This window comes from Simochromis diagramma, unplaced genomic scaffold, assembly GCF_900408965.1.
Source record: "Simochromis diagramma unplaced genomic scaffold, fSimDia1.1 OVJJ01000026.1, whole genome shotgun sequence".
NCBI lineage: Eukaryota > Metazoa > Chordata > Actinopteri > Cichliformes > Cichlidae > Simochromis > Simochromis diagramma.
This window is the reverse complement of record NW_024386985.1, coordinates 8,714,701-8,741,850: the sequence shown is the minus strand read 5'-3', so window position 1 is coordinate 8,741,850 and position 27,150 is coordinate 8,714,701. Positions and strand designations below refer to the sequence as shown.

General features: G+C 39.5%; 2 protein-coding genes across 2 annotated transcripts; one reads left to right on the top strand and one right to left on the bottom strand.

Annotated features, from left to right (window-relative positions):
- Nucleotides 1–399: 399 nt before the first annotated feature.
- Nucleotides 400–5,444, bottom strand: sgcb (sarcoglycan, beta (dystrophin-associated glycoprotein)). The gene is made up of 6 exons (XM_040040381.1): nt 5,347–5,444; nt 4,134–4,343; nt 3,858–4,043; nt 3,543–3,734; nt 2,192–2,320; nt 400–2,106 (listed from the first exon to the last, which is right to left on the bottom strand). The coding sequence occupies exons 1-6, from the start codon at nt 5,359–5,361 to the stop codon at nt 1,906–1,908; spliced, it is 933 nt and encodes a 310-aa protein (XP_039896315.1). The 5' UTR covers nt 5,362–5,444; the 3' UTR covers nt 400–1,905.
- Nucleotides 5,445–6,075: 631 nt separating this feature from the next.
- spata18 (spermatogenesis associated 18) lies at nt 6,076–11,215 on the top strand. The gene is made up of 12 exons (XM_040040613.1): nt 6,076–6,498; nt 7,725–7,830; nt 7,900–8,015; nt 8,098–8,216; nt 8,329–8,424; nt 8,506–8,640; nt 8,743–8,974; nt 9,082–9,240; nt 9,333–9,508; nt 9,708–9,831; nt 9,953–10,027; nt 10,309–11,215. Exons 1-12 carry the CDS (start codon nt 6,412–6,414, stop codon nt 10,363–10,365), a joined length of 1,482 nt encoding a protein of 493 aa, XP_039896547.1. The 5' UTR covers nt 6,076–6,411; the 3' UTR covers nt 10,366–11,215.
- The last annotated feature ends 15,935 nt before the right edge of the window (nt 11,216–27,150 follow it).

Here is a 27,150-nt window from a genome sequence, read left to right as displayed (position 1 = left end):
ACTAGTGGGAACACAACGAATATGACTGCACATTTACGCCGACATCATCCTAGTGCAAAGACAAATGGAAGCAGACAAAAACAACAAGCATGCTACAAACTTTACCCGAGTAATTTAGACAGCCGTTAGCACATGATTCTCCTTATGGGGACCTGATATGTTTAATATGCTGCTGAGAGTATAGCCCAGAAGAAGCGTATAGTATAGCTTTTATTTTGGAAAGAGCCATTTCCCTGTAATAAACTCTCTTCTCCAAAGATGAGTGATTTCTCGATCAGATAGATTTATTTTTTTTACTTTGTTGTTTCAGCAACATTAAATTTAAAAACTGTACTTTTGAGTTAAAATATATATTTATAATTTTAATAAATGACAAATTAAAAAGGCATGAACATTTTCTTTGTATCGAAAAAAATATCGAACCGTGACACCAAAGTATCGAACCGAACCGTGAATTTTGTGTATCGTTGCACCCCTATTGGTTGCAGCTTATAGACTTACATTAGCTTATGTTAGCTAACTAGTAACCAGTAACTCAGGTGAGAATAAGGACACTAAAACTAAAAAGCAGTCTAAGGGTATCACTTTTGTGCTGTCCCTGGCTGCAACAATAAATTTTATCAAAAAAAAACAAAAACAAGGCTATATTCAGTTTCACTTTCTGTCTCTTAAGCAGTAAGTGGTTCCCTTGTTGTTTGGCTAGCTGCATTGAAACAGTAAAATCCTCCTGTTAGGCACAGTAGGTGACCAACACTCGTTTACAAAGGTTTATAAAGCACTTTATGAATGAGGACTGTGTGGAGGAGACCCTGTTTGAGTCAGGTGACAGGTGGTTCACCAGACCGACACGCTGCTGTCCGATACTGCACCGTTTCTTCAGTAGGTGAGTGTACCTAGAAGCACAATCAGCTGGCAAAACAGATGTTTGCAAGATGCAATCAGCACTATTTATGCAATAAAATAGTCTCTTTTCCTATGCACATCCAAACAGTTTACAACACAACATACTTAAAAACATACATAAATTTTATTGCATAAATTTGATCGCAGGTTGTGGCCTTTAACTGATTGCGCTGCTAGGTACATCTGGCCAGACGAGGAAAAAAACCTGAGTTTCTAACACCAGCTTGTTGGTCTGGTAAAACAACCTGTTACTTGACTCAAACAAGCTCTCCTCCACTCAGTGCTCATTTAGAAAGTGCTTTACGAACCCAAACATTACAGATAACAGGTGGATTTTCCTGTTTCAATGCAGCTAGCCAATTAACGAAGAACCAATTACTGCTTTAGAGACAAAAAGTGAAATTGATCAGCATTTCCTTGGTTTTTTTTAACATAAAATGCATCATTGCAGCCAGGGGCAATGAAAAAGTGATCCCCTTTGATCCCTGCTTTTTTTGGTTTTAGTGTCCTTATTATCACCTGAGTTACTGGTTCTGTGATTAGTTAGCTAACATAAACTAATGAAATGCCCTGGTGATGTCATGTTCTATACTGGCACCAGATGGCGCTAAACATTTTCAAAAAATGTAAACTTGAAACATTTATTTCTTAAATCCAGCTTCCCAGAGAGAGTTAAATCTAGTTTTTGAGAGTAGGGCTCCATAGTGTACATTAGCCTTTGTACGTGTAGTGTTTCATGTCCTACTATATAGAAGTAACATAGACTGATATCATCTCAAGTTGGCAAATCTGCAGAAAAATAAAATACTACAGTTTTTATCTTTGGCCAAGTGGCAAAAATAATAAGAAACACAGAATTTGACACATGACCCACAGAGATATTATGCCCAAGCCATTATGAATGTCCTATATATTAGAGCTCCACACTATCAAAAATAGATTTGAAAGTGGTTTATCTGAATTCAGTGTGGACTGATTGAGATGCAATAGCAGATTCCAGTCCTAGTGAGCCTTCTTACATGGGTTATCTAAAGTCTGGCAGCCCATGTTGGTAAATTTCACCCGCACACGGAACAGAGTTCCATCTTCACACATGCAGAGCTTGTACCTCTCCTGACCTTCATTGAAATACAGATCTCCTGCAGAGTTAGGAAAACGCGTGGCATTGAACATGACCGATCCATTGAGCACGATGCTGTTCTCCTGCGAAGACAAATTACATCATTACTCATCGATCTTCTGGCCCTTTACTCGATCGGCTTTATTGTAGGAAAAATTCCATACTCACAGCCCTGAGCTCAATGTTTCCACCCATTTTGAACTCGATTGTCCGACCCATGATGTTGACCCCTTCGTTACCACGAATGATGGCAGAGTCTCCTTTAATGTTCAGGTCAGATGCTGCATTACTGGTGATCTAAAAGTCACAGAGAGAATATGAAGTTTAGAATATAATGTTATGAGCAGCAACACAAGACTGTTAACAAAAAAGTTAAAAAATAAAATCAAATAAAAACGATACTGTGAAAGACATTTTTAACGAATATATTTTCCTCCACTTATTAAATGTGATGCAGCATGGCTGCAAATATCTCTTAAGGCTACTGTATTTCCACTAAGCAGTTTATTAGACAGTATAATGTGAAAATAAATAGCACACTATGTGCACACTCTGTGCTGGGCCTTTTCCAGCTAGCCTGGATGAGGAGGGAACCCCCCGCTCAGCGCAGCCACATGTGCCTGAGGTGTGACCTGGGCAGTTAGCCAGTGAAATTTGCTTCCTCTGTGATGCTGGCAACTTTTCCATTTTTGGGTTGTGGTAATACAATTGTGTTCACTGTGGTCAACTGACAGTTTCTTGTAGCTCTAGTGGCATTTTTATCAGAAGTTTAATCATTTACAAAAGTGTACACAAAAGTTTATTGTTACTAAATTTAACAAATATGCATCTTTTGACATCTTCAAGTTAAAAATTCATAGAAAATAAAGAAATATAAATTAAATCTTTTTTGCATGTTATTCTAGAAGTTTAGAAAGTTTAGGAAAAAAGTAAAAAATAAATTTTCTAACTTTAGCTGTGTTTTTGGAACCTGCGTCACAAATATGTCGCAAACATATTTGTTTGTGATTATTTATTCTGAATCTTTTGAAAGGCACCACTGCTTGGAATTCAGCTCTGTTACGAATTTTCTTGAAACTTTGTTTAGCAGCTTTGCACACCTGTTTTTTCTGTCAGGTTCTCTCAGCCTCTGATAAACTGGAGTCATGGTGAACTGTAAACTTTATATCCCTCCATAGACTTTCTAGATTTTCAGATTTAAATATATTTCTTTAGAATAGTCCAGTTTTGTTTAAACATTCACATGATGTGGCGTCTATGAATGTTTAGATCTGAAGTAGATTTGTGAAAACAACTTTCACAAGGTTAAAAGATGAATTCATAACTGAGCCTTTCTTCTGTTTACACTGATGAAGTTCAGCATCTTCATGGGGACTTTTCCATGTTCTGTAAATATGCTGTTTTGCTTTACCTTTATGGATTATTAGCTAATGTTTGGTACAGGTTATAAAACACTGACAGGACTAATGAAATACTTTGTTATTGCACCCATCAGTGAGTTACTGGAAACCGTACACACCCTTTCTGTGGAAGCTTTTTTAACGCTGAGGACTTTGACTCCTTTGGGCAAATGAAACTCGTGGTTTTCAAAGTCAGTGCTGAAGAATGTGGTCTGGGTCCGAGGGTCTGTGAAGGATATGCCGACATCACTGACGATTGAGGTCTTGTCCTTTTCTACGCTCAGCTTTGTAGTGCCTTGCTGGAAGACTACCTGTAGCAACACATGTGAAATAAAAGAGGAGACTTTTTAATGTGTGCACATTATGGGCTTTTCTTGTCTTTTTATCGATACTCAGCTTTTACTAAACTCTGTAACAAACCCTGTATTGCTCACCGGGTTGTTGTTACCAACAATGACCAGATCCTGGTCTTTACGGCCTCCTACTGTGCTCTTGTGCAGCGGGTGGACAATACCCATGTCTGCTTTCTGTTTGAAGCGCAGCAGGCCACTCTCATGGAACTCCATACTGTCGCAGCCATTCGGACCGATGCGGATCACTGTCCATATAACCAATGTGATCTGTGAGGCGACAGCATGCACAAAATATACAGATCACACACTAAAAAAAAGCAACACACAGACAAATACACTGATGTTTTAGGTACTCACAATTAAATTAATTAAGGCGAGGAGGAAGAGGATGATGATGATGCACACAGCCATGTTTCCTTTGCGTCCTCTTAGCCCTGTCTTATGAAGACGCTCTTCCTCTATGGGTACATAGCCTGCTTTGAAATTACTGTTGTGCTCCTTGTTGATAGTACGGCGTTCTATGGCTTTTTCTCGCATGGACTTCTTCACTGGCCCATTGGAGCTTTCCTAGAAGCCAGAAAACAAACTCTGAGGTCTAATGCTTACAGTCTTAATAACAAATAATAACAGATAATAAAACCTGTAATCTATGGTGTAACTGTCCCACATTTACCACGTAACTCTACTGAATTACTTGAAGTACCTACTGTTTCTAAACGTAGCCACTTAAAATGTAGTTATAGCAAGAAATGGTAGTAACAATTAGAGAAACGAATTATACTGTAAGAACTTATAAATAAGAAGACCTATGAGTATTTTAACGGAGAAAGAAATGAAAGCTACATGCATGCATTTTTAAATTAATTAACACCTTCATGTTGTTTTAATGGAAAGTAAAAACAACCTTTCCTCTTTTTACAATGTAATTACACAGTTGTTAGGGTGTATTTGAGAGTATCCACTCATAGGCCTAATTTTATAGCTTTAGAGCACATATTGATTATTGAGATTGGTTTACCCAGAATCTCACGTTTACGCACCAACTGTTGTATTTTCTCGACTTTCTTTTCTTTTTGAATCGCCTCTACTTTCTTTTTAGGTTTAAATTAAAGTTTTTAGTTCCTCCCTGTTTTCAATGTCCTCTCTGCATCTGCTAAATACCCGCGACAGCCTGTCGCTGGCCATAACTAAAAATAAACTGTACTCATTTTGGCAGCAAAATGGAAATAACCTGCTCTCCGCTGTATCAATATTACACAGCTATAGTTTTATTCTCTTCATAGTGTTGTAATAAATTCGCTGTCAAACAGCAGGTCTAGTAAAAGAATAAGATTTTTATTTATTTCCATATGACGCTTTCGCTACCCATAGCAGAGGCCACTAATGTTTTCTGTTACACTGATATTCCGATAGAGCCAAGACAAAAGCCCAGTACGCTTTTTTTTTTTTTTAATTAATCCAGTTTATATTGCGTATTATTTAGAAACATATATATAAGTGTTCCGTTAACTAAATGCAAAAAAGGCGGAGAAAAACACAAGAATAACAAGAAATACAGAACATAACGGACCTGTTCAGACGCCATGTTGACCCTCCCTCTTCTGCTTGCTGAGAGTTCGGAGCAAACCACTTTTCACAGATAAAGGGGACAGTACTCCATAATGATTATGTTTTTAGTTGTTGACTGAATGGTAGTTGAATATGACTTGACTATAGAAAACAAATACATACACAATAAATATAAAAAACAGATAAATAAAAAAAATCTATCAAATTATTTATTTGATGACATTGAAAAATGGCATATTCCAAACTCAGCCAGCCAATGACAGAAAGATCCTAAAATAGAAGAAACGGTCCATTCATATTTTCCACAGGTGAACTGTCAGCAGCGGACACGATTCTTAAATAATAATAATAATAATAATAATAATAATAATAATAATAATAATAATAATAATAATAATGATGATAGATAGATAGATAGATAGATAGTAATAACATTACTATTAATTATATATATTTCATAGCTGTACATAGCATAGTGATAATTTTTTATCACAAAAAATTGTGATACAATTGTGATCATACACTCAAAAAGTCATATTTAGGATAACGTATTTAAAGGCATTAATTGAAATGATTGCTAAATTTGATCTGGATTACAATACATAAGTACAACACACATAAGTATTCCAGTTATTATTTTAGATACTACAATGAACTGCACATTTAATTTAGTATGTCATATTATCGTATAATCGGATTTGACCCAACACCGCCACTCAAGCAGCACCTGACCCCAAGGGGGGTTAGTTAACTCCCTCGGCATTGGTTTCGTTTAACAGGATGTCATTACGATCGCATTTACATCTGGGGGGAGACCACAGTCTGCAGAGGCCTGACTGAGACGGGAGTAATTTATTTAAACCCTGCGTTCGTTGCTCCCGTCGTCTCCTCACTCGGTTGCCACAACTGAAGGCGGCGCTTGGCATTCGTGTCGCAGGTGCAGAAAGCTGCCGGTCCAGGAATTTTTACTACACTCCTCGTTAAGACGTACCCCCCTCCGCCTGCTGCTACTGCTGCAGGCCTCCTCCTGGGGATTTTTAAAACCTCCCGAGGATTGTGGATCGACATGGCTGACACTTTAAGGAGATTGACCAACACATCTTCATTCAGCGTCTTACAGGACAAGCTTGAGAGTTGGCACAAGGACTACCATGTAAGTTCATCAATAAATCATGATTGACCTAAATCTGACCACACAACTTCATCCGTGTTAGCCAGTCCTATTTCCATGATCACGATCCACTGAATTGGTATATTTGCATACAGTTGAACCTTTTAGCCAAAGGGTTTCAGATATATTATGAGCATCCTCGTCTTCAGAACATGACAAATAGGTTTGTCTGCTCTCGTCCATTACTGATTTTTATTCGTTAAACCTGTGATTTTCATTTGTTTTGTTCCACTTTATTATTATAATCATAAATGAAACTGTTACAGGCAGTTTGGAAACGCTTTAAATCATTTTAAAAAATACAGCAAAGGAATGCATTTGTTTAGATTTGATTTCCCAGTGGAGTTTGGTTGGTATGGACGCCGGTTGCCATGGGTACTTTTAGACAGCTCCAAAGATATTTGCCTCAGGTTGAGATGGTTCACTTCCTCTTTCTTCCTGTAGAGGCAATAACTTCAAACGTAGGCATCAAATGCCTTCGAGTGTTTACAGCTAATACGAAATAAAGCTAATAAGAAACTAATAAGTAAAAATGAGTAATAAGTAAGTAATAAAGAAATAACCATCATAATATATATAATATAACAATATAGTACTATATCGATTAATTGATTATATATATTGATTTTTTTTTAAGAAAATCTAGGAGACGTACCCTAACAGACCTAACAAACCTCCTAAACTAAATATTGTTTAAATAAATTTAATATAATAAATAGGTACACGGCATAAAACAATGGAGTTTTTTTGCTGAGCTACTTTTTGCTTGGCTAAATTGTGAATAAATCTTTCCTGTAACCTTCTGTCAGGAAAAGTGAAGCTTAAGAAATGAAATTATGGGAGAACAGGGCAATACCTTCGACTATATAAACGTGGACAATAACATTCATAACATTCACAAGGAAATGCTATTTTTCAATTGTCTTAAAACCCTAGTTTTGTGTCAGAGTCTGCAAACTTTTTAAGCAGTTTTTATCAAATGCAATTTTCCCACCTACAGTTTTAAAACATATATGTTAGCTAAATCTGTGATTCTAAATAGGCTTTAAGTGAATCGTTGTCTGTTTCTTTGTACTAGACAGCGTGTACTCTACCTCTGGCACTGTGACAGCTGGGGAAGGCTCCATGTGACCATGATGGATAAGTGGTTAAGATAATGGAAAAATAAATTTGTTTCCTTTTTTAAAATTTTTTTTTAACCCTCCAAGGTGATTTCTTGTGACCAGAATCTGAACAGATGTTGTGAGCTGATTGAAATCACCGCCAAAATCCAGGGCCAACTGTTTGCCATCCTCAACCTTACAGCTGCAGAAGGTACAAGCTTCATCAGTTTAATATGTTTATTTTATTGAGCACAGATTCTAACATTTTGTCACTAATCAGGTGGACACTATGCCGGAGTGGACACTCTGAAAACACGACTACTACCATGGCTCGGATCCTGTTTCTCAATGGCGAGGCCCTCAGTCAGTGATGACACCAGTCTACAGCTCATCCAGGTGACTCCATCTATCAGTAAACCAGAAAATATGTCAGAGTGTTCATATATATGACATATATATCATCATTTTTAAATGTTAGGATTCAGCAGAGAAGGACAGAAAGATCAGGGAGCTCTCTGCCTCCCATGAGAATGACTTGCAGAAGCTGGAGACTCAGCTGTGCTCCGCTCGGCTACAGCTGGAGTCAGTCAGAGCAGAGTGAGTCTAAATTATAGATAAAAAAACTGTCAGACCTTCTTACCTCAGCTTCAATGGCTCATATTTAACTACACTTTGGTCAGTAAATACAGGTACTGATCTGTTTAAACAGGCTACTTGATGCTCAGAAGGAACTGGATGAGACAAAGAGCAAGTCTACAACCACCTTTCTGGAAACTGAAGATGAAATATTACAACTGAAAGCTGAGTAGGTGATGTAGATGATTTACTTGTTTTAATATGCACGTATGAGATTTTTCTGTTAACGTGAAGTGTGTCTGTGCTTCAGTTTGAGATCCGCACATGAGCAGGTGGACATTTCTAAGAGAAAGCTGGAAGCTCTCGATGACTATGAGCGGCAGATTCGCCTGTTGAGAGACGAAGTGTCTTACCTGAGCACAGAGAAAGCCATGCTGCAAGCGAGGTACACACACAAACATTACACGCTCACACACTGACACCGTTCAGCCTTAAATAGTCTTAAATAATTAAATAATTAATATGTTAGTTTTTTTCTGTCTCTCAGGTTGGTGAGGAGTCGTTCTCCGAGCCCTTTGTCCAGGCACAGCCGCTCTTCCAGCCCCGGAAGGAGTGAGTCACCCACCCGAGCCCAGCTCACTAACTCCTCCCGCCACGCCCGCCTTGTGTCGCGCTTCAATGACCTATATGCTGTGGAGCGTCTGGATGCCCAGGCCCTGCTTCGCCGCTACATTTCTGACTTGGAGATGGTCCAGAGAATAATCTTTATTGCAGTTGTGGTATGGCTGCAGCTATTTTAGAGCTGTGTGTACACAGAGCTGATCATTTGATCTGTTGTCTGCTGCGATTCATGAAAATGTATGTATTGCCTGCTTTCCTGTTATAGGAATCCTTCAAGACAGCAAAACTGGCTTACCGTCAGTTCAGGCTACGAGTCAGAAAGACACTGTCCACATCTCACTTTGGGCCGGAAAGTCTAGAAGATGCAGCTGTGGACTACATCGTCAGAAACCTGGACCTTTATGATGTTCAGACCAGCGTCAATGTAGGATGATGCGTCTCATGTGTGCTGTGCAACACTCATGAACAAAATGCTGTAGTTCTGAGGGAAACCATGATCGTCTTTCATCTCTGCAGGATGTCATCAATGCTATGAATGTGAACCCTCGGATCTCCTTCCCGCCAGAGGTGGACTTTGTCCTCATCAGTTCGTTGATCAGAGAGGCATGCAGAGTGGCCTTCGCCATGCAGACACTGGACCCTCCACTGGACTTGGGCTTTGCCACTGATGGAGAACTATACAATGACATCAAGTCAGTCCTGTTTTTGTACACCCAGCAGTCATTTGTTCATTTTTTAAAGGGAAAGTTTTAAGTAACATGTTTTCCATGCTGCAAACAGTCACTACAGAATATCACTCCTTGAACTTCAGCCTGTCACTGAAAGCCTCTACCAGTAGATGTCACCCACAACACTTAGATGCACACTTCTCCCCTGTCTCTTTCCCTTAAGGTATCGGCGCAGCTACGACTCTGAGTTCACTGCTCCTCTGGTGATGTACCATGTGTGGCCAGCCTTAATGGAAGGAAACACTGTAATAGTGAAGGGCGAGGCTGTGACTAGAAGTGGTGCTCTGGTATTGGTTTTTTAATGTTTAAATATATCACAATTACTGGATGTTATTTAACAGGGTACGTGAGGACACGAAGATGCATACAAAGCCTGTGTGCATACTGGTGGTTTTTCTCTTTTTGCAGTGGAGCCGAAGCCGCAGCAGAAGCAGTAGTACCAGCCCTGTGCGCTCTCGCTCTCTCAGCCCAACTCGCAGCCTTGTAAGTCACTATAATATTAAATAGTCCAACCACACAGAAAGAAAAGCACAACTTGGGAGTTTTGGTCACACAGGGGATAATTTTCTTTTCCTGGGTATAACATCGCTCAGCTACTCATGAAATTATGATTCCTTTCACTTTTTGTACCTAACAACGTGCATGCATACCCATGGCTCTAAGGGTATGTATTTCAGAATCACTTTTTAAAATGTAATTTGGTTTGTTTAAGCTTTAACTTACTCAAAAACTGGAAGTATAATCATCATCATTGTCTTTTTTAGGCATTTAACAGCAGAAGAAGCCTGTCTCCTGGACGTCTCAGAGCTAGCCACCTGTGACATTTGGCCACATGTGCTGAAAGTCAAATGCATGGTCACACTTATGCTTCTACCAAATAAAGCAATGAAACCGTTCATAACCTTACCAACCAAAGGCTGTGTGCATTGTTGGAAGGACGCTTTACAGGACATAAGATGATATAGATTACGCAAAATTAATCCTGTAGATAACTGAACAGTTGTTCTACTATATTTACTCTATTAATTTTTGACTAACAGTATTGTAGTGATGCTTGGGAACTTAAAGGAAAGGCATATTTCAGGAACAAAAAAGACCTGCACACTAGCACTTTATTGGTGCTAAAATTAGGACCCATACTCAACACTATCAGTCAACATTTCAGTGGCAGATTGTATTACTGTGCTAGTGATTGGTGCTAATTTAACATCCTCCAGTACTTGAGTTACAGATTTTTGGTCAGTGTTTTTAGTGTTTGTTGGATGCTGTGTTGTTATTCTTATTTTATTTTTTTATTCATTTAATATTTTTCATTATTTTTGGTGCTGTTGTTCTATGTACATATGTAATACCAGATCAGACTTTCAGATAAGATGGTGATGAGATTTTTCCACTAAAAACGTAAAGAGTTGTTCACGTCGTCATTGTAAAAAACAGAAGGGTCAGTGGTAGTTTTTTGGGGGAAAAATATCCGGGTGCATTCAGCGTGACAGTGCGTGTCTTCTTATTTCAAACGGATTAAAGAAGAATTAAAACATATTGATTTTACAGTGATTTGGTTTGCAATGCGAGTATCCTTTAATGGTGCCTTATATCAGCGGTCCCCAACCCCCGGGCCTCGGACCGGTACCGGTCCGTGAGTCGTTTGGTACCGGGCCGCGAGAGTTGAGGCTCAGGTGTGAAATGTATAGTTTTCAGGGTTTTTATCGGTTTTCAGCGTTATTTTGTTATCGTTTTTATCGTTAACTCGGTTTTCCTGGGTCTTTTCAGGTGTGTTATGAACAAAACTTCTTTTTTTCGGTACCGGTACTAGTTTTATTTTGTTGCATTTATCCGCGACACCTTAAAGGCCGGTCCGTGAAAATATTGTCGGGCATAAACCGGTCCGTGGCACAAAAAAGGTTGGGGACCGCTGCCTTATATGATTGTTTTTTGTATTAAATGGCTGATGCAACTCCAAACTATTTTCTGATTTGTAATGTATCATTTTATATTGATTAAAGACTTTTTTCTGTAGCCTTAGTTCAGTGTAGCAATTAATTTCCTACAGACATTAAAAAAAACATTTATAAATTTCATCAATATAGCATCAGAATCAGAATCAGCATACTTTATTAATCCCTAAAGAAATTAATTGGGTTACATTTGCTCCATTACAGTAACAGTAACAGAAAAAGACTATTTAACAATACAATATGTTACAGATTTAAGAAATAGCACAATATATACAAATCACTCAATAATAAATATCAAGAATATTGACAGCAACATTACTGAGTAGTAAACAGCATGTACAAGAAGGATGTAACTGTTGCAGTGTTTACAGTGCATTAGATGGAGGGGTTGCACAGGGAGATGGCCACGGGCAGGAATGATTTCCTGTGTCGTTCAGTGGTGCTTTTTGGTAATCTCAGTCTCTCACTGAACATGCACCTGTGGCCAGCCAGCATGGAGCGGGTGGGAGGTATTATCCAACATTGTCTTTATCTTGGACAACATCCGCCTCTCCGACACTACCTTAAGGGAGTCCAGCTCCATCCCCACAACATTACAGACCTTGCCGATCAGTTTATTGAGTCGGTTGGCATCTGCGACCCCTAACCTGCTCCCCCAGCATGCAACAGTATAGAGGATAGCACTGGCCACAACAGACTCATAGAAAATCCCGAGCATAGTCCGATAGATGTGGAAGGACCTTAGCCGCCTCAGAAAATAGAGATGACTCTGGCATTTCCTGTAAAGTGCAGTGGCGTTTTTAACCCAGTCCAGCATGGTAATGCAGTTAAATCAGAAGGGACAGTTTTCACCAAAACCATTTTTAAACAGCTGATGTGGTGTGGACAGCCATGTTTGTGAATGTGATAACTCGAGAACAAAGTCACGAATTAGTTTTAAATTCATACCATAGGTATTTCTACGAGGTGGCTGAGGGGTACCACTGGCCGTCGCCAATATTTTTTTTTTGCTGCTGCGTCTTATACTTTTCAAATGGCATTACATTCCTACAGCCCGATCTGACAGGGAGGTGTGGGAAGCTAGATCGGGCGCCCCCCCTTCCGGCTCTCCTCTCTGCTCTCTCCTATCTTGTCCCTTTTGTCTTACTTCTCTCCATCACCTTTTCTATCCCTTTGAAGAAATGAGGCTCCATAAATGCTAAAGAGGTAAGTATTATTTCTCAGTTGCAGTGAATAGATAGGAGAAAATAAACAGTAGAAAACTAAACAGAAGAAAGAAGAAGAGAAATAACAGCTTAACATGAACCAGTGACACACTCCGGGGCCTGATCAACCCTGGCGTGGCCTACTTGGATGAGGGTGTCTAGTAATAATGGCGGAAGCACCCGATGAATCCAAGGTCCACTACTGACGACGTGTCCCAAATCTTAATATGATAATCTAGATCAGATCTCTAATTCCTCCCCCCCACCAAAAAATGGCAGATTAGCCTGGGTAAAAGACTGAAAGCTGAGGCACACAACGATGTGTGCTGCTGGTAAAGTTTCTGGGCTGCCTTTCCTCATAACAGCCATCTGTCAAGATTCTCGCCATTTAAAGCAATGCATTATCAGGGACTACAACATCTAGTCCTTTTAATGAATTTCCTACTACTCTGTTTGAACAACAGGGGATGCTGCTACTCCATCAAAGCTCAAGAAGTAAAAACACTGCGATGTGTGGAGCTCAATTTAAGTGTGGATTTAGTCCATCATTCAACACAGAATAAAAAAAACATGGGTTATCACATTAATTGTGCAATTTCAAAAAGCCTGCAATCATTTTATGACGTTTTATGAAAGTTGGAGGCGGAGATAAGGAGCCTTTACTGGCAAAAGCAAAGCCCAAAGTAACACAGAACTGAAGTCCAGCCAAAAAACAGCACAGGAAGCACGAGAAAAATCAGGAAGCACAACAGATGTCTTGACACAAAGGGGCAAAGATGTTATTGCATGTGCACAGTGTGCAAATACACTGCACAGGTGAAATCATCAACAGAAGGTGAAACTAGGCCAAAATATACGAGAAAACCAACCTACAAAGTAAAACAGGAAATAATTAAAAGACAATTAAAACTGACCCTAAAACCACAACTCACATAGTGGGAAATAGCACATGAGGGCAAAGGCACAAACTGAGAAGAATAAAAACTAAATCCAAACAGTCTCAAATACTAAAACTCAGCACTATAACAGATAAACCCCTGGATTGTGGCAATTTAAATGAAATGTTTCTAATAAACTGTGCACTGAGTAGAAATACAAAACAAAACGTTATCCTGTTAAAGCAGTGTTTTTTTTAAAGAAGTGAAAAGTATAAAGGAATAATAGCGCTCAGACGGACACATTATCTTTACACTTGGACTAATTTCTTTGCAGAATCCCAGCAGCAACACCCCAGTTCAGGCAATTTTTTATTCCTGAAATCTAATTAGCTCTCCCTGTCTGCTGGCCTTCTTCCCACCAGTCAAACCAATTATACTGTCAGCTCTTCAAAACCATATCTAATATCGGAAATCAAGTGTTAGTTCTGCTAAGCAGAAATTACACACTCACAAATAATTGCAGCACTGTGTGGTGCAGTGTTGGCTGGCTATTTGCTGTATTATGTAACTTGCACTATTATCGAGAGTTTTTGATGAGAAAGCTGCTTTTGCTGTTTTGATTAGATGCAATCGTGGTGATTATACTCAGCTGCTGTGACCAGAGATTTGGTCTGTGTGGTCGCTGATTAAAGATTACATTGTTGTGTTTAGCATTAGCATTCGTTTGTATGAAGCGTGTAACATTATCCAGTGGTTTTAAGGACAGAAGAGTTTTACATGTAGCTTTACATTACATTACATTACATTTAGGGGCGATCGTGGCTCAAGAGTTGGGAGTTCGCCTTGTAATCGTAAGGTTGCCGGTTCGAGCCCCGGCTCGGACAGTCTCGGTCGTTGTGTCCTTGGGCAAGACACTTCACCCGTTGCCAACTGGTGGTGGTCAGAGGGCCCGGTGGCGCCAGCGTCCGGCAGCCTCGCCTCTGTCAGTGCGCCCCAGAGTGGCTATAATGTAGCTTGCCATCACCAGTGTGTGAATGGGTGAATGACAGGTTGTGTAAAGCACTTTGGGGTCCTTAGGGACTAGAAAAGCGCTATACAAATACAGGCCATTTACCATTTTACCTTACATGCCATTTCTATAGAGACAGGCAAATTTAAGTTTGCTCTCGCAAAAAAATACAACAAATCCTTTGTTATGCCTCGTATTAGGAATACCAAGAGACTTTGAATGTGTACTGGAAAAAAACTGAAACCAGTGGGAACTTCTACTCTGCTTCCACAACAAATTTCCTAAACAAAAGCTGTATTGTCAGATCTATGATGCGTCTGAGAGGTCCTGGCTCCTGGAACGCATGCGATGGCCTGCTATGGAGCTATGCAGTGGACTGTTTCAGCTTAGTTGTCCTGTGAGTCTGGGGGGAATTGTTTACTCAGGTGTGCTGTGGTCAAATGTGGTCATGGACACATGAACACATGAGACTGTGGATAGACAAAGAAGAGAGAAGACAGAGATGTTCTGAGAGATGGCAAATACTCAAATACTGCCTTGTACATTTTAACTGATAGAGAGTAAGACAGTAAGCCTCTATATCTAGATTCAGTTTACTGTTTCCCTTGTGACTACAGGTAAAATCTCCATATATGCACCATTTTGAAAAGACAGTAGAACTTGGAGCTGACCCTAAACAGACAATAGAGAGCTGGAAATCCAGCCAAAGTTTCCACTTTTGTGGCAAAGGCCTGACTCAGAGCTGCTGGAGCATGCGATGTTTCCTCTGGTTCTTCATAGCCTGCTACGTCCTGGCAGCGCTCTAGTTTCTAGAGCGAGCTTGAGGAGTGCCCACCCTTATCCCACAGCCAGAAGGGAAATATTAATGAGGCTGTATGTCTGAGCACATGATGACATGGTTATGGGTGACCAGACTCCAGTTTGTAAATCAAAAGCAAAACTAAAACAGAGCATAGAAGGAATGACAGAAAATAAAGCAACAGTGACTAAATATGAAGCAATGATGGAGTCACTCTTCAACACAGGAGTCAATGAGCCACTGCAAGTCAAGGAGGCTTCTGAGTCTCCAAGAGAGGCAGTGATGTCTTAGGCCTGGAGAGCCCGTTAAACACATCTGGAATGGAGCAGGATGCAGGTTTTGCTCAGGAGGACTTCACAATTTATGACAGGAAGGACAAAAGAGAGGTAGCGAGCAAAACAGCGTTTACGACTGTGGCTTCATACATCAGTGTGTACGTGAATAACTGCAAGTGGACCTCATGGATAAGCAAACCCCACCCTGTTTTATCCCATTTTCAGCAGCACTGTAACACCCAAGGGCGACTTCCCTGGCACTAAGCAGCGGGTGAGGTCATAGCAACGGGCTCTCTGCAGGCATCTGCCTCACGGATGCTACGGAGCGAATAGGCTGATCTTCTTCCCAGTTCCAGTGATATCAGATGTTTAGTAGCAAAATCCACTGCCAGAGATACCACGGATAAACGCTTCCTTCCTGTCTCTATGACGGCTATCATATCAAATAAAGAAAAACGACTGAGTCTGGACTCTCTTTTTCCCCGTGCAGACATTTGTCCAAACTGTTTCCCGTTTATGCTCTGTTATCCTTTAGACATCTGGCCTATCACAAGCAAAGAAGAATATTTGGAAGGCGAATGATTTTCATTACGTTGTTTACAATAGTTTCTGGGTTTATGCCCGTGTTGATGAACTTGTAATCAGCAGTCACTCAGGGAGACTGAGATGTCCCGGTGACCAGGTTAAATGCAAAAAACATTCACATCAAATGATCTGCAGCCAAAGCACATCAAAGAGCAAGCCAACATTTTAAGGCCACTTCTATTCATATCTGCACAAAACGGCCTGTCAGCGAAGGCACTTTTGGCAAACCGTGTATGGCATCTGGATCGACGCTGTGATTTTCTTACTTCCATCACCTTGCCGCTCTTACAAAGCTCGGTAAACTGTCTTGGTGCCTTGTGCTCAGATTGATCCAAATATGTTTCTCTGAGAAGTAACTTTCTGTTTTCTAACAACAATTTCAATTTTTTCCCCCATTTTTTTAGGTGGCAGGTCATCTGCACTGGTGGTTAGTTGTCATTTAAGAAAATCTTCCTCCATACTAATCTCCTTGCTGTCAAATAGCACCTTTTATGTGTCCGCGCATACCTCCCACCTGTGGAAGTGGCTGAACTTTCCTTTGACAAGCTTTAGAGGATTTTTTTTAAAGGGGAAATGAGCGTGGATAAATCTAATAATATATGATTTTTACCAAATCTCACAGCATATGTGCCATTTGGGAACTATTGTCCGCCTCTATTCAAACAATAACCATGTAACTGCTTTCTGTGATCTGCCTTTGATGATTTTAAGAGAGCGGTGACACAAAAGCAGGACCCAGAGTGAGGCGGCCTGGTTCATAATTTTCCACAGAACAGTTTTTAACACATCATTAAAGCCTTGGAGGCTGCCCTGACCTTTTCCCTGTTCTTGAGGATGGAAGAGATCAACTTGATGTCAGTGGCTTGGCAAAGAAAAATCAATTTACAATTCAAATGGAAAATTTCACAGCTGCAAAGTAAAGCTGTGACTCTGTGCTGTAATTACAAGATCTGCTTTGTGCACGGTGGTGAACGTGACCCGCACCTTGTCCTCAAGCATTAACCCTCTCCTGAATGGTGGAATTCTCCATATAAAAAAATAGTAGAAAAACACATCTGGATGTTGTGATTAATGTGAATAACATACATTTACATTACAGAGCAGCACTGGTAGAACTGAGTGCTCTGGCTGCAGGTGTGAGTTTTGAAGGTTATTGCTCCTCTGGGGCTTGTTACGCTAAGATTTGATACTCGCATGGAAACATGCGATCAAACCTGGCGCCATTCTTCAGTCCGACTGGCCTCTAACCTGAACACCCCCACCCTCAACAGGAATGGAAGAACTGAATGATGGAGAAAGAAAGAAAGAAAGAAAGAAAGAAAGAAAGAAAGAAAGCTAACTGACTATCTAACTGTCTATACCCTGATTTTGTCTTTCATCTCTTTATTTTACAGATGTGAGGAGCTGAATCTGTCACAGGGACAAAACAGATAGAAAAGCAGATAGAAAATCACACAGGGCGAAAAGAGGCTATGTAAATACAGATGGAACACATCAAATCAAATCATACACGATCAAAGATGAAAAGCTGTTTGGTTTGAATGCTACTTTTCCACCTCATCTCGGATGTCCAGATCCTTAGGACAAATGTGGAACATGTTAATGATGCTGAAAGGTAGTCTGAAATTACAATTTTCTTTTCCTCTATTGCAGTAACTTAAACGCTCAAACGTTTTACCGTTATTTCCACTGCTGCCCTGTCTGCTAGGCATTTTTGGATTTTGGCATCGCCCGTAGATCAGCGCGTCCCTTTGTGATTCACATGTTTTTGGTGCTCACTTTTGTAAAATAAAGCCAATCAAAATGTGGGCTGTCATCTCAATATGTGGCACAGCAGGGACACGGGAGAAAACGTACTGGTCACTGGTCTGTAACAGGCTTTCTTGGTCTTGTTCTGAGTTGATATGAAATGTAAATAATTGTTGCTTCTCAGAGTTCAAGGCCATTAGACCTTGAGCCACATTTTTAAAAAAAATGTCGGGAAAAAATGACTCACAGAAAAATGTCTAGTGATGAAATGTGTACCTGCTATATTTGATGGCACCACTAGATGGTAGTTAGACACTATAAAATACTGACGGTTAAACTGTGGCGGACAAGAAATATTGGGGTCCTCTAGTAAGGTGAAAATAATAATTCTGTAGTGTTAAAAGTTTTACACTGAGCCATATATACTTAAAGAATATATCAACACACTGACACATTTTACAGCCTTGGGTAATATATACATTGCAGTGTAAACATTGCAGTGTTGTAGATGGTTGAGTTGCAGCTATAGATGCTTTGCATTTAATCTTTCAACGTGTTAATGTGTCAGCTTGCAATTAGAAGCAGTGAATAACAGTCGAGCGTTTGCCTCTGAGTTCTTATGGATATAGAGTGAAGTCATTAAACAGTCATTGAATTATTACTGTACCTGAACAGGGGGCTTACGCTGCATTCACTGCAGTGCTGAATGCACAATGATAAATAATCTTCTCACTTACGGGGATCTCCTCAGTTAACATGAGCTTCCTAATTGCACCAGTGGGATAAACATGTTCCAGCTCATCTCCTCTGATATAGACATTCTTGTCTGCTTGGGGCCTCTGAAGTAACACAAGTCTGTGTGGTGTCCAGGACCTCCTCACCCCCCATATTCCCTACTGTGTTCTCCATAGTCGGTCACAGAGAAAGAGCAGCAAGATGGGAAAAATAGAAGAGAAACAAATACTAATATTTGCTTGGCTACAAACACAATCCGCTCTTTGTTACCGGTCTGCCACCGACATTTGCTTGTCCTAGATTAAACCTGCAAAACATACTCTCAGACAATGTGAAGTGAAACGCTTCTATTTGTGTCCTTGTGCGTCTGAACCCGAGACTTCTGCCTTGTTTATTTTATGTTGTGTGCTTTATATTTGTGGCCTCATTTCTACTAAATTATCTTAATGACCTTGAATGGACTGTAGCCATATTTGAGCTCTTCTGGCGGCATTTCAATGGCTGAGAAAAAAAAAAAAGTAAAATAAATGATAAAAATTCATAACTGAAAGGCTTGAAACCCCTCTGCTTTGAAAATGTTGGAATGAAAATTATTCACATTTTAACAGTCTCAATGCCACTCTGCACGTGCTTGAGAAGCTTTTTCCCTTGAACAAGCTGTCGCTCATCATTTGTCTGTATAAACAAAAATGCTCTGCAAATCAGGACAAAAATGCCACGTGACAGAAAATAGCAACAGGACAATAACATAGAGATGCAATTTTAGGTTTGAGGGTTTTTTTCTCCCACTTTACATTTCAAAAAGCCCTTTCATGGACAGCAACCTTGTTTTGTTTGACTGCACTGTTTTCAAAACCCCATTTGCACATCATTCTTTGCAGTATTTCTCTGTGGCACATGGAGCAGATTTCACAGAAACGAGCTGTAACGTTTATATCCTTGAATAGTGTAACTATAGCTATTTATGACTCCAATGCAACACAGTTAGGTCCATAAGTGTTTGGCCAATGATAGATTTAAGTGCAGCTTTAATTCAAGAGGTTTAACAAATGCACTGCATTAACATTTTAGGAATTACATAAATTTCTATACAGGCTCAAACGTAATAACACAAAAAACCAATTTGAAATATGAAGAGTGTTTTTGATACTTAAGATGTCTGGAAGAGACAAATATATGCACCAAAGCACTACAAGCTGGGTTCAAGATTCTTCTTTTTACATCAAAAGCAAAACAGACTCATTTCATCATTACACATCACAGACATTTATACCCAGCAAAATGACTGCACACTGAACAATGAACGGCGGAGCAACAATCATTCGTTTTTATTATATTACTCTTTTTATTATTGTATATTGTATATATCTCAAGTTCAAGCAGACCATGGCAATAAACAAAAGTGTTGTCTGCATGAAAATGACATCAACACAAAGGATTGTGGAGGTCTGCAAAATGATGGAGGCAGTAAAAGAAAATAAAGTGGAGTTTGAAAGTTTAATTTTTATCTCCCCCTTTTCCTTCGCAGCAGTACGGTAGATTGGTGTGCCGTATCTACAGCACACATTAATCTGGCTACAGCTAAGAAAAAGAATCAAAATAGTGGGAAAAATATCGAGGCAATCTACCGCACAAAGATGACAATCCAAAACAAAATATAAAAGCTGAGGGAGAAATTCTGCACAGGGATAAAACCTGCAGTATTTTCATTGGGATCCTGGAAGTACAACCTATACACAGACATAGCTCCTCCCATTCCAGGAATTTAAAAAAAGTATTGAATGATTGATTGATCTATTATTCAAAGACAAATAAAATAAATGAACAGCAAAGACATATATATCTAGTCATATTAAGTGAAGGAATCTGATGTCAGGGTTTCCTTTTCCTTGGCACATTCTCACAGGCATTTGGCCATAAAAGGAGCACAAAAGTGTCCAGACTGGATTGGCAGTTTCCAGGAAACTGTGACATGGTGCGTGACAAATAAATAAATCAAATAGAAATAGTCAGACAGTAACATTTTTATTCAGACTTTCCTTAGAATTGCATCTAGCACAAACACATCTTGGCTAAAAGCATAGCGTGCTGCATGTTTAGGTCACGGGGCTTTCCCGTGACAAGGGTGTTAAGGTAAATAGGAGAAGTGGAACCAGGATTGTACCCTGGGGGGGCGAGTATTCAGGTTATTCGGGCTACTGAAGCCTTCAGTGCTCTCATTTACAAGCAGAGAGACATGAAGTGCAAAATATAACTGTTGGGTATTTGGGTCAAAGAATGATTCATGCACTGTTCTGTATTAAGTAGTGTGTCAACACACCTACAATGCTGATAAAAATAACAAAACCGCTTTCCCAGAGATCACTTAAAACTAAACCCACACAAACTATTTACAGTTTGTGTTCAGCATTATATGTAGAATCTCTTCTGTTGTTTGTGTTTGCAGAAATGACTCAAAGACTATTTTTCATAATTTTCCATGAAATAGGGAACGTTTTTCCTTCTCTTGATTTCTTCAGCAAAAGTGGTCCATCACAGTTCCTGCTAATATGACTAGTGGCACCATTCATCAGTGACAACTGACCAAAATTCTGGGTGAGATCCTATCTGTTTACTCTAACTACTTCAAGTTCCTTAAAATGGCATGAAGGAAATTGTTTATGGATGTTTGTCATGCTCTTAAATCATGCGTGCTTTGCCATCAGATAAGGGTTTGCTACAAGTAAAAGACTGTTACTCCACCCAGATGCTTGGAGTTTAACTAGGCAGCTCTAATTTTCTTACATACTGCACAATGAGCATTTTGAATTCAAGAAAATTAACAAATTTCAAACAAAACAACCAAACAAATAAACAACCCCCCCTCTAAAAAGAACATATCAGATGTTGGTATACACTATGGGGACAAAAGCACTGGGAAACCTTGGCCGTTAACATCCATGAAGCTCCATGTATGCAGTTATGTGTTTATCAGGCTCTGATGAATACGTGAATACGTGTGACTCTGATTTCTATAGTTAAAACTTGCAACACTTATGCAACTGTGTCAACTTAGTTTTTAAGGTTGCGCAGATAAGGAGGCAGCTTGGATCTGATCAGACTGCCGGTAATGCTCTTACATCACCACATCATTTAGTGATGTGGTGGTTAGAAATGATCTGATCTCAAACCGTTCCATAACGGCTCCCACTGCCTGCAGACCTTCGCTGAAGATTTCTCCTCTGTTCACCTCTTCTTCTCCCCCCCTTGTTTATTCTCTCTGTTAGTTTCAGCCATGTCCTGTTTATCATCTCTTTAAGCAGTTTTCTGGGGGTTTTTTTGTTATTCGCAGCACAGCAGATGGATGACCTCACTAAAAGTGGATTTATGTTTCTGATCTACACTGTAGGTGCACTGCAATCTGACTTGCACCTTCCTGGAAATGCAACAGCATATCATGTAGATGCAGCCCACAACCACTGTGATTTCAAGTTTGGTAGTGTCATTTTCTCCTGTGAATTCTTCCTCTCCATCCCCACATTGTGCTTGGTAATACTGTGGTTAACTTTATAAGATTATAAGTCCTTAAACTTACAGTTTAAAGCACTTGGAGGTGGCTCTTGTGGTGAACTGGTCCTGTATAAACAAAACAGAATTGAAAGTACGTTGAAAACTAGGTCAGGGGACAACAGAGGCAAGAGTTTATGGATGAATGATGAAGTGAGTGTGTGCTGATGAGGGCAGCTCTGGCTCCCATTAAAAGTTCGTGTACAAATGAATCAAGACTCTAAGAAATCCCAAAGTTACGCATAAACTGTTGTGAAGAGCGGAAAGCTCTTTTTTTCATTATTGTTGCACATCAGTTCAGTTAGTGCTGGGCGACTACTTCAGCTTGGTATACTGATCAATTTAAATGTAGATTTTTAGTCTTTAATGTCTTCTGTGAGGTATATAAGGGAACGTGGACAGAAAACTGGAAGTTGCTGAGGCCTGTTTTGGGGATATTCATCAAACTACTATTATTAGAGTACTCCACCAATGAGGTTATTTTAGTCATTTTTCTGATATAGTTGCTACCTAAAATAGCCGTGACTAAGGACTTAAGATTGTGCTGCATGGTTGCTTTCCAGTTAAGTGTAAATCAGGGTGTGCACTGTTATTTTCTGGTATTTAAGGGAAGTTGTGATATTCATTACAAAAAAAGGTGTATACACAGGAAGGAGGTTTGGATGAATGAAGATTAAGATACAATAAAAACATGTAAGTGTAAAAGTTTGAAAGTTAAGTTTAGTGTGAGCAGGAGGGCTGAACACATGATGTGATGTAAACTACACCAAATGCTGAACCAAAGACCACGAATCTCATAAAACAAACCTGTCGAAAAGCAACTTTCAAAGCGATGTTTTATCACGTCTTCTGGGAAACAGTAATAAAAAGCTTATGTAATAACTGCTGATCCTTTATAAAATTGCAAATTGTATCCTTGTTGTTCACAGACAGTGAAAAGAAAGCTGTTACCGCTTGCTTCCGTTACACTGACGAGCTCATTTCTTCCATTTCTGGGAAGACGTTGAAGGTCTCTCAAAATGTGCTGATAATCAAGACGCTGTCATTTGTGTGTGTCCATGTGGGTGTGCGCATCCTTTTGTTCAGCTCTCTGTAGGAGGTGAAGTGTTTCCCAGAAGTGGCCGGGATCTTTTCGTAGAATCTGTGAGAGGTATCACGTCGGAGACCGCATGCGGGGTTTTGCCGCATCTTCTCCTCTAAATCTTACATCAAATTACAGGAAAAGACAAACACCCTCAGTCACCCCTTGTTTTTGTTTTGCCTCATATAAAAGCCAGTGGTTTCATAACAGGAAAGTCCACAGGCAGGCTGTACGATAGCACTGATGGTCACTGATGCCACAAGTTCTAAAGGTTTGTTAGGAACAGGGTCACTTTGGGTGCTTATACTATCCCATTAGATCATCTATGAGTTTTCCTATTGACAGCCTTTGTGTAGTCCTAAACTGGATGTCACATAACATCCTTGCTGATGCATCCCATCTAATGGCTAAACTGATTCTGCCATCAGGTGGTTCCCTACTGAACAATATTCTTTCGTTTATTTCAAAATTCAAAGAAAGAACTGTTACTTCTATTGGGCCTTAAAGATCTCAGATACTTGCAGTCCAATGAAATACTCGGGGTGGGATTACCTTGGCCTCTAGTAACACTGTGAGGAACCTTGGGGTCATTTTTGACCAGCATATGCCCTTCAGTGTGCACATTAAACAGATATCAAGGGCTGTCTTCTTTGATCTGATCAATTCTGCTATAATTAGAAACTTCCTGCCTTTCCAGAGTGATGCTGAAAACTAGTTACATCTAGACTGTTCTGAAATCTCCCTGAAATCCTTCAGCTGATCCAAAACACTGCTCTCCAAGAAGGAGAAATCTTATCGCTCTCATATTAGCTTTTTCAAGCCTGACTTGAATTTGAAATTCTTCTTCTCAGATAAAAGAAAACGCTGAATAACCAGGCCCCATCATATCTTAAAGACCTCATGGTATCACATTGTCCCAATAGAGCACTTAGCTCTCAGACTGCAGGTTTACCTGTGGTTAAAACCTTTTCTAAAAGTTACAGGGAAGACAGAATCTTTAGCTGTCAGGCTGGAACAGCTCCCAGTGAGACAGACACTTACTGTACTTTCAAAATTCAAACTTTCTTTTATAGGCCCAGATCACTGACTCTGAACTATCCCTTACTTATCCTGTTATAGGCTCAGACTGCAGGAGAACTTTATAACTTTATATATGCATACACATATACATACTTGTTTTTAGTTGTTGTTCAATTGAGAACTGTACAGAATTCAGCTTCAGGTTCTAGGTAGAGGACTAATACATCAAACTTCACATATTTATATACATCTTTATGTTTTTAAAATGAAATATAGCTATACAAAATGTGTATGCGTGATTATTTTTTGCTTATCAGAGGGAACATAATCTTTTTTTTTTTTTTTTTTTTTTTTTAAATGACATCAGAAACAGCAGTATGCGAGCTTCAGTTCATCCTTTGTCTTTTTTTTTTTTTTTTTTTTTAACATAATCTTTTTTGGAACAGGAAGGGATTATTTCCCTCTACAAATTACATATATATCTTTGTACTATCTACATGTGACTCCTATTATATAATGAGGATTATGGACACAGGCTGCCCACAAACAAAATTATTCTAAATCATTTATCATTTCTCTTGCATGAGTAGTTCATGTAATTTATCTGTTAGTCTGATATGCAGTGGGCTTTTCCTATGCGCATATTATATAATTATGCATAATTAAATAATTTGTGATTCACCTGTGTCCTTTGAAGCTCCGCAAAGGAGAAATGATGACGCACATACAACACAGAACAAAGGCTGCAAGAAACAATGATCAGCTTGAGTGGGTTTCAGCATGAAAAAATAAATACTGTATCGATTTATTTAGTTTTGTTAAAGTGGATGCTTTTTAAAAGTTTTCTCTCCCTCTGTTCTGGATATTTTTGCTCTGTTTCAAACAAAAATTCCTTGGATGACAGCAGGTTAATAAGAAGAGAACAACATCAATCTCCAGTCTGTTTAAGGAGTATTTTTTAAAATAGCCTCACTACATGTAGGTAGAGCTGCTCAGTTGTTCCCTAACAAAGTATGTAATCAGCCAGTCACAACAATTCAGCACATTTAGGCATGGTCAAGACAACCTGCTGAAGTGCTGAAACCTGCTGAAACTGAGCATCAGAATGGAAAAGAAAGGGCATTTAAGTGAGTTTAAGTGAATGTGGCATGATTGTTGGTGTTCTGAGCATTTCACAAACTGTTGATCTGTTGATTTTTCCACAAAAACATTTCTACGATTTACAGAGAATGTCCTGAAAAAGAGAAATTGACCAGTAAGTGGTAGTGAGTGGGTGAAAATGTTTTGTCTTGTTGATGGCCAGAGGAGATATTGCCAGACGGCTTCGAGCCTATAGGAAGGTAAGGGTAACTAAAATAACCGTTTGTTACAAGCAGGAGAGTTTTAAAGAACACGTTAAACCTTGATGCAGGGCTACAGTAGCATATCACTTGGAGTGTCACTGGAAGGTGAGGCTAAAGTTCACACCAAAACTGGAGAACAGAAGATTGGAAAGATTCTGCATTATTTGGATAGAATGGTCAAAATCTGTTATGAATGGATAAACCACTGTTTAAATGGCACAGCCTGGCTGAATATGGTTGCTGATCACGTCCGTACCTTTATGACCACAGTGTTCAATGCCTGACTGCAGTGGGATAACGAGTCGTGTGTCACAAACCTCAAATCATCTCAAACTGGTTTTCTACAATCAGTTCACTGTACTCAAGTGTCCTCAGCAGTCTCCAGATCTCAATCCAGAAGATCAGCTTTGGGATGTGGTGAAACAGGAATGTTTTCAGGACCTTGTTCAGTCTTTGCCACGAAGTATTAAAGCAGTTCTGAAGGTAAAAGCTCTGTACATAAAAGTGGACTGAGTATTACTCTCTGAGACGGCTTTTAAGCCCTGAAAATAACAATTTCTTACCATGTCTCTATTTTTAAAAATAATCTACGCTTTTTACCATCGAAATTGCTTCTTTTCAAAAGATTTCATGGTTTTAAAGGTTTTATGCTTCCGCAGACAAAACCGAGAAGAAATGAAACCAGGATTGAACAGGACACATCTATGTGATTTTCTTTAAAATGGAGAAATCAATTCCTTAACATTAATCCTATGATTAATTTAAAGAATATAGATGGATAGATGGGTTCGAACATGAGCGATGCTGGCTCAAAGACACTCACTTTAAGTGCTAATTGTGCTGTTTATCACAGAGCATGCAGTGACTTTCTGTGTAAAGAGTGAGAAGGCTGAAAATGTGATTTTCTGCAGTTCTCCTCCTGTTGCTGATTTCTGTCACCTGTCAGATTTGTTTAACACATTTGCTGAGAGCTGTGACAACAAAGTAAACAGTACTGAAGCAGAGGAGGATTTTGATCACCACCTGTGAGAAGACCCTGCAGGTAATATTAGCAGGACTGCAATCTCTCCAAAAGCATTGCAGTTTAACTTTCACTGTTTACTTAGCTTCTAGCTTTTAGCTGCTGGAGCAGAGCTGTTGAGCAACACATCAGCCTCCAGACAGGAAGAGAGGGTCAACACGGTAGTCCCAGAAAGTCTGGAAAGGCTGGTTTGATGAAGGCACAGTGGGTGGCAGGAACTACCATTAATTTCTTAATGTCTTTTTTGGCCAGTAGATGATAGTTTCTCAGCAAATAACGACTATTAGACAGTCTTAAAAACAGAAGGCATCACTACCAAGGCAGCAGCATGTTCTTTTATGGCTTTTGCCACCGCTTTAGAGCAATGTGGACTGTTTCAGCATTACAGGAGGAATGGTGTGGATG

Excerpts from the sequence above, each read along its gene's own strand:
- spata18 (XM_040040613.1), top strand. The coding sequence starts at position 6,412 with ATGGCTGACACTTTAAGGAGATTGACCAACACATCTTCATTCAGCGTC. Across the intron at positions 7,831-7,899 it reads CAACCTTACAGCTGCAGAAG|GTGGACACTATGCCGGAGTG; the intron begins GTACAAGCTTCA and ends GTCACTAATCAG. Across the intron at positions 10,028-10,308 it reads TCAGCCCAACTCGCAGCCTT|GCATTTAACAGCAGAAGAAG; the intron begins GTAAGTCACTAT and ends TGTCTTTTTTAG.
- sgcb (XM_040040381.1), bottom strand. Across the intron at positions 4,044-4,133 it reads TCGCCTTAATTAATTTAATT|ATCACATTGGTTATATGGAC; the intron begins GTGAGTACCTAA and ends GTCGCCTCACAG. Across the intron at positions 3,735-3,857 it reads TTGTTGGTAACAACAACCCG|GTAGTCTTCCAGCAAGGCAC; the intron begins GTGAGCAATACA and ends GTGTTGCTACAG.